Source organism: Lepisosteus platostomus, chromosome 7, assembly GCF_059453375.1.
Source record: "Lepisosteus platostomus isolate fLepPlt1 chromosome 7, fLepPlt1.hap1, whole genome shotgun sequence".
NCBI classification, from domain to species: Eukaryota; Metazoa; Chordata; class Actinopteri; order Semionotiformes; family Lepisosteidae; genus Lepisosteus; species Lepisosteus platostomus.
Window position 1 is genome coordinate 40,676,387 of NC_142617.1, and position 16,280 is coordinate 40,692,666.

The 16,280-nt window shown below is 40.0% G+C and overlaps 1 protein-coding gene across 1 annotated transcript in view; it reads right to left on the bottom strand.

The window, feature by feature from the left end:
- Positions 1-15,548, bottom strand: part of LOC148658766 (uncharacterized) — a 29,569-nt gene extending 14,021 nt beyond the window's left edge. Inside the window, exons 1-12 of the mRNA XM_088641851.1 lie at positions 15,343-15,548; positions 13,944-13,981; positions 11,693-11,852; positions 10,282-10,391; positions 9,836-9,900; positions 6,766-8,559; positions 5,805-6,140; positions 4,937-5,251; positions 4,055-4,166; positions 3,527-3,645; positions 2,161-2,207; positions 563-733 (exon numbers count right to left, since the gene is read on the bottom strand). Coding sequence (XP_088497977.1) covers positions 563-733; positions 2,161-2,207; positions 3,527-3,645; positions 4,055-4,166; positions 4,937-5,251; positions 5,805-6,140; positions 6,766-6,853 — 1,188 coding nt within the window. The 5' untranslated portion in view covers positions 6,854-8,559; positions 9,836-9,900; positions 10,282-10,391; ... (1 more) ...; positions 13,944-13,981; positions 15,343-15,548. The remainder of the gene's footprint in view (positions 1-562; positions 734-2,160; positions 2,208-3,526; positions 3,646-4,054; positions 4,167-4,936; positions 5,252-5,804; positions 6,141-6,765; positions 8,560-9,835; positions 9,901-10,281; positions 10,392-11,692; positions 11,853-13,943; positions 13,982-15,342) is intronic.
- Positions 15,549-16,280: the final 732 nt, after the last annotated feature.

Genomic DNA, 16,280 nt, shown 5'->3' on the forward strand with positions numbered 1-16,280 from the left:
CAGAGAGCACCATACACAGGAGGGGACCATATTGCAATCCTGTGTGAGATCAACACAAACATAGAGGCAGTTTAGCTCTTAGTGCAAGTGTTTTTAACTTTAATATGAGAGCCGAAAATATGCACTTTATTTTTTATGCTAGTATTGTTGTACAGTATGAAGGGTCAAATCATCTTCTCTCTTGAAAGCCTACAAAAGCCACACCTGTCTCAGGTTGCAGTACTGTATATAGTATTAATACTGAGAATCAAATATGCAGAAGAAAACTTTAGACAATGACAATGGACAACATACATAACAACATTACTACTACTAATAAAGGTACAGATACTATTACTTATACAGAAATAAATCCCCAAAAGAGCTCAGGGCATTTCTATAATAACCCTTATAGGAAATGTCCTATTATCATTTTGTAAATGACCTCATTTTTTTGTCCTATCCATCTATGAATCTCACCTCCATATGTCCCTCAAACACCTATACTTGTATTACAGTTTCACTGCAATTGACCACAGTAAGATCTCCCATCACTAAAGAGTTCGCCAATCTGACATACCTATTCAGAGCTGTGGTCTGTCTGCACATGGTGGTGCACACACGAGTAGACAACAGACCCCAAAACCAGCTCCCTCTTCGTTCTGCAGTCTTCCGTGACAATGTTGGTGTAGATGACCACATCCTCAGAGGCCTGTTCTCTCCCCGTGACTGTGCTGTAGATGATCTTGTCTGGCTAGAAGCAAACAGTCCCATGTGATAAGGGATGTAGTCTACACTGTGAGGAGTATAGGATAGAAATTCCCTAATGTGCTTGGTTTGGTTGCAGACATTGTTGCCCTGAATCTCTCTGTTTTCAGTCGAACTGGCTCGTTACAGCTTGAAGGGTGTAGATGTGGAGAAATGTGCTATTTGCCACACAAGACAGGCTTCGTCTGACAATCAAGACATTGGCGTGGGTTCGGCTTAAACTGTTTCATCCTTTGCCAGTCCTGACATCAAGCTGTGGTGTATTGAGAGCTTGGCTCAATTATTGCCATAAACTTGCAGAGGTCAGACATCACCTGTAAAATATACTGTATATAGGCAAGAAGGACAACAAAAAACAGGTTGGTTTATGCTGGGAAATCTGCCTGTGTGTTACACAGGGATCAGCATGACGGTAAACCTAACATTAATTATAAGCAAAACTGAATGTGATTGCCTGTGTACAGTAAATACATAGAAATGTCATTGTGCTCTGACCTGCAGTTCTGTCTTTATACAGCCTCTGATATGACTTTCTACTCAAAGTACCAGAAAATAGTCTGCCTTTTATTCTGAGCCCTAGCTTGTGTTTCAGAACCCCTAACCCAGCTGATAATTTGCTAATGGTACTTTTTTCAAGATTGCAGTGTTTTTGGAGAGATCAAGTTAGATAATAGTAGGAAAACAAATCAATAGAAAAATGTGGCCTTTGGGGACCTGAGATCAATTAGAAATCTAATTAAACTAATCATTTGCTCAATTTAGGGGTTCAATTAAGGAACTCAGAGCTCAACGGGAGCAACAAATTGGGAATTTTGTGGGTCTCGCCATATGGAAGCCCTGATGTGCAGTGCAGGAGCAGTGAGGACATTACAGTGGCATTGGACAGGAGCAGTAGGACAGTGAGGTCACTACAGTGATGACAAACAGGAGTAGTAGGACAGTGAGGTTATTACAGTGATGACAAACAGGAGTTAAAGGGCAGTGAGGTAACTACAGTGATGTAAGACAAGAGCAAGAGGACAGTTAGGTAATTGCAGTGATGACAAACAGGAAAGGGAGGACAGTGAGGTCATTGCAGTGATGACAAACAGGAGCAGGAGGACAGTGAGGTCACTACAGTGATATCAGACAGGAGTAGGAGGGCAGTGAGGTCACTACAGTGATGACAAACAGGAGTAGTAGGACAGTGAGGTTACTACAGTGATATCAGACAGGGGTAGGAAGGCATTGAGGTTACTAGAGTGATATCAGACAGGAGTAGGAGGGCAGTGAGGTTACTAGAGTGATATCAGACAGGAGTAGGAGGGCAGTGAGGTTACTACAGTGATTTCAGACAGGAGTAGGAGGGCAGTGAGGTTACTAGAGTGATATCAGACAGGAGTAGGAGGGTAGTAGCCAGTGGCTGATTCTTACTTCGTTGGTGCTCATGGAGTTTAGACTTCTTTGTTTTATTTCACCTCCTGGAAAGGAAAAGAACCAAAAAGATGTTTTAAATTTACCAATGAGATTCGTAAGTCAACAAGTCATAAAAAGCATAGCTCCTAATTTTCCCTTTTGGCCAAACAACCCATCAGCAGCACTGTCTTACTGGACATCTACGGCTGAGGCTCATTTGTATTCTTCATTTGCTGCACCACTGGGTGGCACTCTCCCACCCCTGGACCACAATTTGCAGACCAAAGGCCCAACATGGGGACTGGGAGCACTGTGCTACAATAGGTGGCATCCTTTGCATGATTCATTAAAACAAGACTCTGAGTACTTGTTTATTAAAGATTCCATGTCAGTGTTTCTAAGAGTGAGAGTGTTAACTTTGATTACTTAGCTCAGTTTCACCCTGGGATTGTCTCAGTGTTCCCTGTACCTTTGTTAGTGAAGCAGTTTCTCTCTCCCCCCGATCTGCTGTGTAGTGGGGCTGCTGGGATAGAATAGCTACCCTTGATCAGCCAGGTGGGTGTAGTATTTCAGGGGTGGATAAAGTGGGAATCCTCCCATACAGTACATGTAAAGCACTTTGGGATCCTTTTGGATACAAATGCTAAATAAATTCAAGGAACATTTTTTTTGTTTCAAACCATAAGGAAGCTCTGAAGCACAGAAAACGATTCTTATTCTTATTCTTATTCTTATTCTTATTCTTATTCTTATTCTTATTATTACGTAATTCTTGTCACATTATCTTTGTTCACCTGTCCATTGCTCTGTATTCCCCAGTTCAGTAAGTTATGCTAATGTTACATTGATGTTCCTAGCTGATTGTAATAACTGGAATGTAGATTGCCTACAGGAAATATCAGGACATTGATTTCCAATACAAAAAGCTCAGGGACTTTGTAAAGTTCTCTGACTGCAGGGGACAGACTGTCTTTATAGGAAAGAGGAAGGTTTTGCAGAGTTGGACTTGACCTGAACAGGATGTGTTAGTTACATCCGCACATTTCAACATATCTAAGTAGCGTCTTCCTGTGGGTTCAGAAATTATCAGTAATCTTGGACATATAGTGTTTGCTCAGATAAGCAATTCTAAGAATATTGCACATAAGTGTCTATAAAATGTCCACTGTATGGGTTTTGTACTGATATACTATGCTATAACCATTTCTCTTTTCTTTCATGTACCTCATAAAATAGAGAGTATAACATAATCTGCAATGATGAAATTCTTGAAAATCATATTTCCATAAATGAGCCATATATGTTTGGAAAAATGCTGTGAAATGAAATGTGAATGCTGGACATACTGTATGAAAGTGGATGAGCGCGTGAGCACTGCAGATACCTTGTTTAGCCCGTTTCACCTTCACTGCCACACAGACAGATGACATAACTAACAGGAACAGCATCACAAAGGAGCCAATCAGGGTCTGAAGAATGAGGTCACTGCTTACAGCTAGGCTGCTAGGGCAAGAACAGGAATTGAAATAATGCTGTTAAAAGGGCAGAGTTTGCTGCAAGTGTCACTGAATTGATTCATATGTAACACAGACAGCAGCAAGTAGCTGCTACAGTAATGAACTTTGGAATCTGTTGCCTGCCAAGATAACATTTTTCAGTAATATATGGCTTATACATTCTGTATTTCATTAACACTGTAAAGTGTTTAAAAAGTGTTACAAATAGGTTATTAAACCATAGCAAAATATGGATATGAACGCAGACATTGTACTTTGTGGTATTAAGATGTTTTAAGCTCCAGTGCTTTATACATGCATTCTTACTTTAACCGTCTGAATTGTATAAAATATTTGTAAATGATATCTTAACATAAAGTGTACCACAACACTTGTGTTCAGAATTGTGACTGTACCTCGGCTCAGGAGACCCCTCTGCCTCATGGTGTCTCAGGCTGTGTCCTCTTGTAGACATGGTGTCTACAGCCGCTGCTGTAGAGGGGGGATACGGTGTTACTGCTGTGTGTCCTGTTGGAGTGAACACAGTCCCTTAGTTTCTTCTGCTGCTGTTGTTGCTGCTGTGCTGTTTCGTTCACTTTGCAGTGGGTTTATCTGCATTTACTGTACATGAGTATGATTCTTTTTTTCCTGACTAATGATTGACATCAAGTGCCTCAACTGGGCAAACGAGATGATGCGACCACTTGTGTAGCCCCTGTTTCAGTACGTAATGGTGCAGCACGTGACTTAGTTACCACTGACTCTACAAATTGGGATTTAGATTGCTTAGTTTAGGAAATACCAGGACATAGATTTCAAATTTAAATACAGTGCTTAAAATGCTGAGCTTTTTAAAGCATGGTGGCTTCATAAGGATTTCTCACTGCAGGGGACAGTGTGGCTTTATTGCAAAGAGCTAAGTAGTACATTTGGGCTAAATTTGAGCTGAACAGGATGTATTAGTCACATCCACACATTTCAGCATTGATAAGCCAAGTAACACCTTCCAGTGGTTCCAGAAATTGTCAGCAATCTTAGACTCCCTGTACAGTACATTTTTTACCAATATAGCAAAAAAGAGCTATACAGTGCAACAGCCTGCTAGGAGATCTACATTTCACATCTTCTTTAAGCCATTTTGTGTTAGATTAATCAATTTTCTTGATGGGAAGGGATCTTTACTAGTAGTGGTAGTTTAATTTGTTGTTTTGCTCTTGTGCAAAGCAAATCTTGTCACAAGACCTCTACCAATTGAGCACCTCAACTGTATGATTTTGATGCTGAAAGGAGGCCCTTACCTTTAATTACTGTTAACTGCATTTGTTCCATTATATCCAGTCCAGCCTGCTTTATTCCACACCAGTACACATCCTCATCCTCCCACTGAAGGCTGTGTGTGGTTACAGTGAAAACATTCTGATCTCTGTCATCAGAGATATAAACCCTGGTCTGAGCTGATCTGCCTTCATTCGTTCTGGCCAGAATCTTGCAGGTTAACCAATTGTCACCTCTGCACCAGTATTTATCACTGTCTCTGAAATTCGGGCTGTACTGGCACTGCACTGTCACAGAGTCGCCCAGATGTCCAGTCTTGTCTTGAGGGGCCTTTAATCCTGAAAATGAAGCTCATTAATGAACCACCACTACAATCACACATGAGGTTTTAATGGTGAAGATTATTTTTTAAATGACATAGGGCGCAAAATGTCAAAGGCATCTAGTGATGTCACCTGACAGCTCCTGCATCCTGGGTAAATTAATTCATTCATTCCAACCTCTTGTTTGCTCAGGGTGTCAAAACCAGAGCAGGGATGCTTAAGAGACTACTTAAAAAGGAATTGTAAATGTGCTTTTCCTGGTCTTAGAGTTGGAGTACTCTTCCAAAACAGCATTCAGGAGATTGAGGGCAGACAACAAAACTTTTTTTTAAATGAAAGTCATTTTTTTATGAACCAAACGTCAACTTTTCAAAATGGAAAATCAGGTTGTGATAGAAAGACACTAAATGAAAATTCAGTTAATAGATTAACTACTAATTTATTGTTAAATTAATTTATAATTAATTATTACATTGTTAATTAATTATTACAATTAGCTACATATTATTTCAATTAAAAGCAAGCATTCTTTTTATGACTTTGATTTTATCTTGTCCCTGCTGCTTACCTGCTGTAACACTGATTTGCAACCTGTGCTTCATACTGGTCTCATCTCTTGCAATTCCACACCAGTAGAATCCTTCATCCTCTTTCCTCAGCTTGTTAATGGTGATGGACAAGAGGCCAAGCCCATTGTTATCAGTGATGGAAATCCTCTTGTCTTTAGAAAGCTGGCTTCCATTTGTTTGTGCTATGATTTCACATGAGCGTACATCATAACCTCTGCACCAGAATTTCACATCCGTCTGAAACCTGGTGTCGTACTGGCACTGCACAGTAATTGCTGCTCCTATTATGGTATTCTCTTTGGCTGGCCCCAGAATTGGAACACTGGCACCTGCAACTGAAATAAGACATCAACTTAAACTCTACATAAAAGACAAATTGATGCATGGGTTGAGTTAAAGCAGAGGAAAGGTCTTTGTGGGTTTTGCAGAAACCCTTTTAAAAGTCTTCTCACAGCCTGGAAAGGAATTGAAGAAAATTGAGCAAAAATATCTGTATATCTTCTGTTCTCATCAAAGGCTAGGCTTAAATGTACTGTAATTTGAAGAATAGTGTATCGAACACATTGTAGAGATGTAATAAATTGCTTTATTTAAGATAATTTCTAATAGGTGAAGGATTTAGTGCAGTATCGTCTGTAATTTTAAGGATAGCAGGGATCCAATTAAATTGTGACTAATTGGCATTTATTAAGAACTTGTGATTTCTTATTGATGAAATCTAGATCTTTTCTAGAGTTGAATAACCATTTAATTTCTTTGACTAAATGTCAAGTGTTCCAAGATCAGATTTATGTACATCTTTAAAAAATCTAGCCAATGTTCATAACATGGAGATTAATTTATTTCCACTAGTGTTGTTGGTTGTTGTTTAAAAATAATAACTGTATACAGAAATCTATGCACACACACAGTAAAAAAAATGTTAATTCGAATTTAAAAACAACAAATTGAATTTCTTACCAAACAGTATGAGACAGAAAATCATGTTCTCCATGATGGCAGAGTAGACGTCTGGTCTGGTCTGTGTTTCCTCCTTCCCGTGTTTCATTTGTTTTCATATTAGTGTGAACTCGCTACCTCTTTCACTATGTGTACGATTTCAGTCAGAACCTTTCACTTCAAGAGCCACGTCACTGTTTTCAATGCACAAGCAGTGTGACAATGTAGTGTGGGCTCCAGGGAAAATGTTTTTTTTTTAATTCTGCTAAATAGAGATGATCATGAACATAGTGGGAAGACGTAATATAATTCAAATATAATTCAAATCAAAGACACTTTAATATTTTATTGACTGAGGTGTCATGAGTGTTACAGCCCAGCCTACCTCATTTGTGATGTGTCCTGTAACAAACCTGTGCCCAGTTTTCCCATTCTGTGTTCACACCAAACATACACTTTGTTTTGTCACAGAATCCTGGGACGTGTCTTGGGATTACCCATATCTCTCCTTGTTATGTTTTCACTTGTCATCACTGTGTTTTCCTACTGCATTTCCTGCTCTTTTATCATTCTTTTTACAATAATTAAAAATTGTATTTTTATAATTTGAATTTTATGATGTCCCTGTTGGTTACCTGCACTAACTGATCTGTAGCTTGTGCTCCGATTGTGCTCATCTCTCGACTCAGAAATTGTCTATACTGATTTCAGAGTATGTATGAATACTAATTTTTGATACATGTGACCTTTACGGATTAATGTTAGAAATAATTAATCTGAAATTAAGCAAGAGACTGTTTTGGTGTCTGACACGTTTATTGTCATTGCCTATTTAACAGTTTTGTTTTACACATTTGTTTTCCACGCTGGGGTTATTGATGCCAGCCTGTTACATAGTGTGATTTATAGATTCATAAAAAGGCCTTAAAACATGCATAAAAAAACAGTCCAAAATGGTATCTTTCGCACGAATAAGGCAGTGTACTGTAGTGATGAGGGGCTCCAGGTTCTGGAATGGAGGGTCATGGTTTCAGATCTTGGATGATATGTTGCTGTTATACTCTCAAGAAAGGAAAATAACTGTTACTGTACATAAACTGGTCTCCAGCTTGAAATTACAAATAAGACATAACTGGTAAGACAAAAGAATAAATAAACTGCCTTGAGTCTATAAAAATACAGACTAGCTGAATGCTCCAGTTCATGTGTCATGTGTGTCTTACATTGCCTACAGCGCAGTCTAGGAAAGCAAAATGAGTCATATGATGGATCATGGGAACTCATAATCATCAGAAGAAATAGTTTACACTGACGATTTCAGCCCTTTTCTACTCGGTTTTCTCTTGGCCTTGATCCCAGATTGCACAAGATGTTGGATGTCTATCTGATCTCATGGTTGTAGGGCCCTGATCGCTCCTGGAGGAAAAATAATCCACTACAGTGTTTGACCACTGTGGTTGTTTTTTCCAGAGACAAACTAAAGACCGTTGAGTCAAATGATATTGGATGAGGATGAGAGCCCCTCTTGTAGACAAACCCCCGGTCATTGTTATTGTCCAGTTTGCAGATTCTGGATGGTTGATTCTCTGTGTCTCTCACATTTCTCCTGGCCTCATGCGGTCCAACACAGTGGTGCCCACAGGACAGCACAGCTCACCTCGTCTGGGCTATAGCTGCGTATTCAGTCCCATCAGGACAGGAGATGCATGCTGGTTTTCTGGCCTCAGTAGTCACCTCGGCATAGGTAATGCAGCTTTCTGACTCCCGCCTGGAATTCCGAAATTGGATATTTTCATACGTTGTATTTTCCCCAGCCTACAGAGAAAAAAAGCACAATGTACTGTACCACGTTGTTGAGTGACAAACATCTGCTATCATGGACTTTCTGACAAAATTCCTGGTAGACAGAATGTTTGGGTACTAATTAGAAAAGATTAGTTTTAATACAGACAGGAACCAGGGGAAAGCAACAAATAATTTAAAAAAATATTTCTAGATTTCTGTAACATGCATCAGGATGTCCACAAGAAATTCTTTTCTGATGTTTCAAATTTGATGTCCCCCTCGTGTGGTATGCACCAGTTATTGCTGATCCTTTTTTTGTCACTGCAGTTGTTGAGAAAGCACAGAGCTGTGCAGCATGGAAGCTGTTTAAGGAGGCTGTGTCAATTGCAACACAGCTTCGACTCACTAAACATTTTCCTTCATGCAAAGAGTTTTTTAATTGTTTTGAAGGAGAAAGACCATTGCCCCTAAATTGTTTTGAAAAGATTTGTTAAGAAATGTGTAGTATTTTTTAACTGCACTTAGAAATTGTTAGAAATTAATTAAAAAAAAGAAATTTCTAGCTGGCTCATTCAGTTAGGATATCTACTCAAAGCCTGAGTTTTGTCCGGTGGTCTAGACTGCCTGGGCTTAAGCCTAGGCTATGACAATAGACTACAATGGCCAAGATTTCCCTAGGGGAAGTAAGAGAAGTATTTATCAGTCATGCTAACTCAAGTGTGCTCTGGAGAAGGGTATCTTCAGCTTGTGGTGTGTTGTGTAGCTTGCTTGCAGTGCTGTCACTGAGCACTGCTTCACTCTTCCAGCCTTCTGACCACTGTGTGTTTCCTCCAAGCTAGTGAGAGGGTTACAGGGGTACCCCAAGTTGTTTCTCAGTTTCAGATTCCAAATCAGTAGGACTAAAAATACAATGAATTAGTCATTCTTGATTAAACATGGACAAAAGGGCACTATTGAAACCTGAACCTAAGAATACACTCTACACTGTGCACACGTCTGTTAAATATTTTATAGGTATTAAAGTATTCTCTGGAATTCCCAGTTTAATTAGCAGCTGAGACCTTGTCAAAGTGGCATATTTAGCCACTGATTCTTATACTGTGAGTTTATAAATATTTGTATCCCTAAACAATGTTAATTCGTCTGATGATGTGAAAAATGCCTTTGCTTTTGGCTGCTTGTATAGATCCGCCACTTGAAAAATAGCCTTGAGGCTATTTATTATCCGGCCTGGATAATAAGTCCTGGAGGATGAAGGTGTCCTTAGTTTAGCCATCAGCTGGGACACAACAGGGAAGCTCCATACCTGTCTGCTGTCCACATTCACTGCTGAGCTGGAGTCTCCCTCCTGTCCTCCTTCCTCAGGCTTTCCTGCAGTAGAAATCCAAACCGAGCTGCAGTCAGTGACTGGACAGAGCTTGAATCTCCGCTTGTCCATTACCCCTCTCGATCTGAACAGGTTATATTGTGTTCAGTATTCTTTACGTAGCCATGCTGCTGCCATGAAGCATTTCATGACGGGTACATCTGTACAACAGAAAGGTCAGAACCAAGCTGAGGCTCCTTCGGCCCGTTGGGTTCATTCGGTTCCACTGCCAGTACTGATGGCACTCAGTTCAAACCCCTCCACTAACTCATTCCCCTGATGTCTTCAGGAGGCAGGTGGGCACCAGAGGACTTGGTGAAAACCCTTAAAACATGGGCAGTTTTAGAGAGCAGATTGTAAAGTGTGACTGACAGGTAAACACTCACCCAGAACCTTGTTTCTCCTCTTTAGAGTGAAGACAACAACCACAATCACCACTAGGATAACAACCGTAGTGCAGGACAGTCCAATTATGATACTTTCCTCTGTACTTATCCTGAGAAATGAATAAATAAGTGTTTGAATGAATGGAAATCACATATTTTTTCAAATCAACCTCTGACCTAGGAATTAGTTGCAGACGAAGCCCCGACAATGCAGTTGTGATCAAAGCAGAGCATTTACACATATATTTTGGGTTTAACCTGCTTGGCTTGAGAGATGATGGCCTGGCCATGTGGACAAGATAGTCTGAGCCTCACCATCAGAAAGGCAGTGGGGTTGGGGATAGCGAGGGGGTGCTACTATGAGGAACTCTGGGTTAGAACAGTCTACATGTTCCGTATTTGTACTGAAGGGAGCTGGTGAGGGGCAGGAACTGGGGTTGCTTTCTCCAAGCGTTTGTCATAAAGCCCAATCACTTTTAACTGATAAATCATATTGAGTTGCAGACCTCAAGTACCCAGGAGGAGGCGCCATTTCCTGTCTTGTGGTTTCTCTGAGGATTTAAAAAATCTACTAAATCGATTTAAAAAATCAGCCTTGTATGCCACAACGTTTGTATGCTTTTTTGAAAGGTTACATAATGTCTTTTTACAGAATAAGCACAGGTACATGGCATCGTAGGGATGACGCACACTAGCCTCTGCAAGACATTTGAGTTTTATCTTTTTTCTTTTGGGTTCAAGGGTTCAAAATTCCAGCGGCTACGGCAAGTATTGTAAAGCTCAATCAATTATTCGATCACTACTTTATTGCCACTCAACAATCTACAACATAAACAAGAGGACTTGTAAAATAACTATTTTAAATTGGCCATTAAACATTTAAGTTTATAATGCAATTAATTAGTGGGCTAACTGCATCTCGCAGGAGCAAATACACTGATAAAAGTTCATGATCATGGATTTGTTTAAAAGATGAATACTTATGGCTACAAGAAATTTAAACCGCTTCTTGTTTTTGGTGTTATATCTTTTCTGCTCAATGACTATGGTGTTTGTGTAAGACTTGTGAAGTGTCAGTTCTAATCTGGAGATTTTAAATTTGGGACTTATCATTGACAGAGAAATTTCAGTTGTTGTTTATTTTTTTGTTTTAAACAGAGTGAGCTCCACACCAGATGAAAGAAAAATGCTTTGAGGGAAAGTTCTGTAGGGTTTTACCCTTACACTAAATGAGCGTTAAACACTTTTTAATTTTTTGATAAAAAAATGACAGACTAAATGCAGAGCTTTGGTCAATTAATTATCAAAAACAAACCCTTTTAAAATTGGTTTAAAAAGCATAAGCTTTAGAATTTTAGACCATGGTCCAGAGTTTTTCTTTCTTTTGAAAAGTCTGAAATGACTAACTTACCCAGGAGATGGTGTTGCAGGAATAGGGGTTAATGCCTTGGGGGTTGTTGTTGGGATCGTGGTGGTAGTAGCTGTAATAGTTGTAGGAGTTGTAATAGTTGTAATAGTTGTAGAAGTTGTAGTAGTTGTAGTAGTTGTAGTTGTTGGTTTTGTGGTTTTTACTGTATACAAAAGGTACAAGAACAATTTGAATGGGGCTTCACAATTCTGGACGGCTTTCATCAAGAATACATGTGTTTAGCCCATTCCGCTCTGAGATCTGATTCTTGTTATCTTGACACACTGGCATCCCTGTGACAAACCACACCTTCTCCACACAACTGAGAAACCTGCTACACATAACTGCCTCCCTGTGCAGGAGGATGTGATGTTCTTGGGTGTTATGGCATCATACCCGGCTCTGTGCTGTTATTGCATATAACCATGACCAGGCATCCTTGGCTAAGAAAAACAATACTTTGTTTTCTTATTGTTTCTTCTTGCAATGCACTTCAAACTAACCTCTTTTTTCTGGTGATTTTCTAGGTTCAAAGAAAGCTTCTTTCTCATAGCCATAAGAATTCTGAACGCCACCTCTTAATGCTTAATTCTTCTATCACTGCTTTAGTACTGAACTCACAATACTGTCACTACTTGGGTTTTGCATATTGCTATTATGTGATTGCTGTTAGAGATTTCAGTTGTAAGCCCCTCTAATGTAAACTGCTGCTATTGTATTCATTAATAATCTCAAGTACTGTATATTGCTGCTAACCATAGGTTCATGCTACTTTCCACTATGTTGTTAACATGGAACATATTGCTATTGCTTAATGTTCTTGTCTCCAACAATTTGTGATGTAAAACTCTTCTGTCATTTGTCATGTGAGGAAACACACAAGTAAGCATTCCATTGTTCTCAGGTATTCAGGTACATATTGTCACCTACTCTGTCCTGTCCCTAGTTTCCTGCCTGGCTGGCCTTCCGGTCCCTCTCTTTCCCTTGGGCTATATATCTCTGGGTCTTGCACTCTGCCGTGGCTCAGCATTGACGTTCGGATGTCCTGAGACCCGCCTAGCACCAGGTCACCCCACGTCCGCTACCTGAGGACGTAGGTTTCTATACGGCACTCCTGAACTCTTTGCACTAACGAGCCCGGGCCTTTTTCCCGTTCCGCCGCTATGCATATGGGTCTTTATCCGCTCTCCTGCTCTCCACGGTTAGTCCCTTTGGACGTCCGTGACACATATGACATTAAATTTGAAACTTGGAACATTGTAGCAAAATTTGCAGAAACATTAGAGAAGATATTACTTGGTGAACATTAATATGTTATTAGTATGTCATAATGTTGCCAAACGTAATGGCAGGAAATTAATATTACACTGTGCCTCTAAATATATTGCAAGAACAACTGTTACATTGCCACAGACTTGCCAACAGAATTGTTAAGTGACTTCCACATTATTTGCTTGGCTGAGTGGTTGTCACGTTTTTGATGGAGTCTGCTCATATTGTTTCACTTCAGCAAAACGTAATTTGCCAATTTGATGTCATTCCTGTTGTGTAATGCTTTGGACATTACAAAGAATCCAGGAATCTAACCTTTTCTAACCTTCCCAGCAGCCGTATCACCCTGCAACTCACAACTGGCAGCCCACTGAAGTTCAGCAGGTGTGAGCCTGGTCAGTACCTGGATGGGAGACCTCCTGGGAAAAACTAAGGTTGCTGCTGGAAGAGGTGTTAGTGGGGCCAGCAGGGGGCGCTCACCCTGCGATCCCTGTGGGTCCTAATGCCCCAGTATAGTGATGGGGACACTATACTGTAAACAGGCGCCACCCTTCGGATGAGACGTAAAACCAAGGTCCTGACTCTCTGTGGTCATTAAAAATCCCAGGGCGTTTCTCGAAAAGTGTAGGGGTGTTACCCCGGCGTCCTGGGGCAAGGCCCATTGGCCCTTAACAATCATGGCCTCCTAATAATCCCCCTCTATGAATTGGCTACATTACTCTGCTCTCCTCCCCACTGATAGCTGATGTGTGGTGAGCGTTCTGGCGCACTATGGCTGCCGTCGCATCATCCAGGTGGGGCTGCACATTGGTGGTGGTGGAGGAGAGTCCCCATTACCTGTAAAGCGCTTTGAGTGGGGTGTCCAGAAAAGCGCTATATAAGTGTAAGCAATTATTATTATTATTATTATTATTATTATTATTATTATTATGTGTGGCAGTTAAGCATTTTCATCACTCTTTTTAATTGATCTTGTTCTTACCTTTGGACGATCCGCCCCCCATTATTGTCTCGTATGTCCTGTGTGGGTAAAGTATGAGTCATTTAGAGAGAATACAATTTATAATGATGAATTCTAACATATAGCTCTTGAACTAAATCTGTGTTGCCATAGTTTATCACTTTCATAAATACTTTTCCTGAAATTGTATGTCAGGAAAGTTGATAGAACTGGGTGCCTCTGTCCATCCTTTTAATGCATAAACAAAATAATTAATGAACCTTTGTGCCAAAAAGCACAGGTTTAAAGAAAACCCAAATGGTCCTGCACAACTCAGCATTCAGTTATGTTTTCTCTCCCACATGATCACTACCTGCAGTGAGCTTCAATGTCAATTGTGAGCTGAACCTCTGTGGTGGGTTGAACAAGAGCTTTTATGATTCTGGTTTGTCATGGGAAAAGAATTTCAGATGCAATCATGCTAGCTGATTAAACAGTTATCCCCAACAGCCTTAAAATTCCCATGCAGTGAAGGAAAAGCTATAAACAAACATGTTTTTCCTGTTGAATTTGCATAGGGCCTCGGATTTCTCTTCAAGACATTCACCGGGCCATTCAGGCAGCCCTATGTCAGGTAGTTCCGTGCTGAATGAAAGGGTAACAGCACTGCAGGCAACGTCAGCTCCAGCAGCAAGGCTCATCACTGACAGCCCAGTGCTGCCATGTCCACTGACCCGTTGTGCTCCTTCTGGAGCTGTGCTGAATGAGCTGTGGGACACTCTCTGAGCTGCTCCCTGCTCGTTTTGAAATACATGTTTGAACTTTCCTTATGAAGTTCACAGGCTTTTGAAGTCAAATAATGGATCAGCTGACACTCTAGATTACCTTACCATGGGCATTCTTCACAACCACAAAATAATTCTTCATTTCACTCTGCAGTACTCACAATAACAATTCTTAACTACACAAATACAGTATACACAGATATGATTTAAACAAGTTAAACAACATTGTGTTTCTTTTCAGCATGGAATGAACCTTTACTTGTTCCTTTGCAGCCTACGCATGCTGATGAAGTTACCTACTTGTATTATTTAAATGTCTGCGTTCCACTATGATATTTTGGTTGAAATTCAAATACAAATTCATTCCTTTCATTTTAGTTTTCTGAATTTCATTTCTCCCCATTTGCCTTCATTTACACAGTGTGTTATTCTATCATACAGTAAGTAATAAAAGGATCACGGATATCACAAATGTTTTTCATTCATGTTGAAAACAGCTATGCATTGAATTAACAGAAAAGGAAATCAAGTTTCAGGTTAGTACTTGTTTTTAAAAAGACATAACTGTTTATAGGAGAGATTACAGGCAGGGAAAAAAAATCAACCTAGATGGACTGAGTAAATACCTTCATGTTAAAACAATAATGTGCTCTTACCTTAAAGACTCACAGCACTTTTGTTCTCCAACCAACTATTGTGCACTATAGCTCAGTGCTATTGCAGTTTACTGTGCAGTTGATCTTTTATGACTTCCCTTTTTAAAGTGTTTTGCATATCTCTCACACTTCAGTAGGTTTGCAATATTTTGTGCAATAGTGTACACTGTACTGTACGAATCTCTTGAAGAAGGGAACAGCACAGAATTTGAAAACGCATCACGTCAGTGTGATTATGGCTTGTAACAAACAGATTCTGCTGCTGTGGATGTGACCCCTGATGGCAGAAAGTGCTGATTAATATCTTTTACAATTTTGAATGACTGGTTATGTTTTTATTGTGTATGCATGTAGTTTGGAATATAATGTGTTGTACTTGGGGAATGATTACTTGCAGTTGTTCTCCTCTGGAAAGCCCACCTGTCAGAGTCACTCATATTTTGACAGGTTTCCATCTCTACAGTGTCTTACAGGTGAGCTTTGATTGGAGGAGCAGGAGGAGCAGTGCATACTGATGCCACCAAGAGACCACAGTTTTTGAAGTACCACTCTAATATTGGATTAAGCTTTCAGTTTAGATTTTGTTAAGGTTGAAACAGAAAACAGGAACCTTACTGATTTTCTGCATTGCAACTACATGGACCAAAAATATCTCTTTGCAGGTCTCAAAAGTGATAACTGGGTGAAATAAACCCGTTTCTCTGTTCCCCCCCCCCCCCCCCCCCAGATTTTATTTTTCTCCCTTCTGTAAAAGTTGTGGTCACTTTACTTGCACTTGAAGTTTTTTTTTTTTTTACAGCTGCTTGTCTTGGATAAAATGCCAATGTAAAGATAACCCTTTACATAACACCACTTAGCTGTTCAAACACTAAATGGCATTTGAAGCATTTGTTATTACTTACAGTGCTGGCAGTCCTTTGGAAAAAATGGGAGCGAGG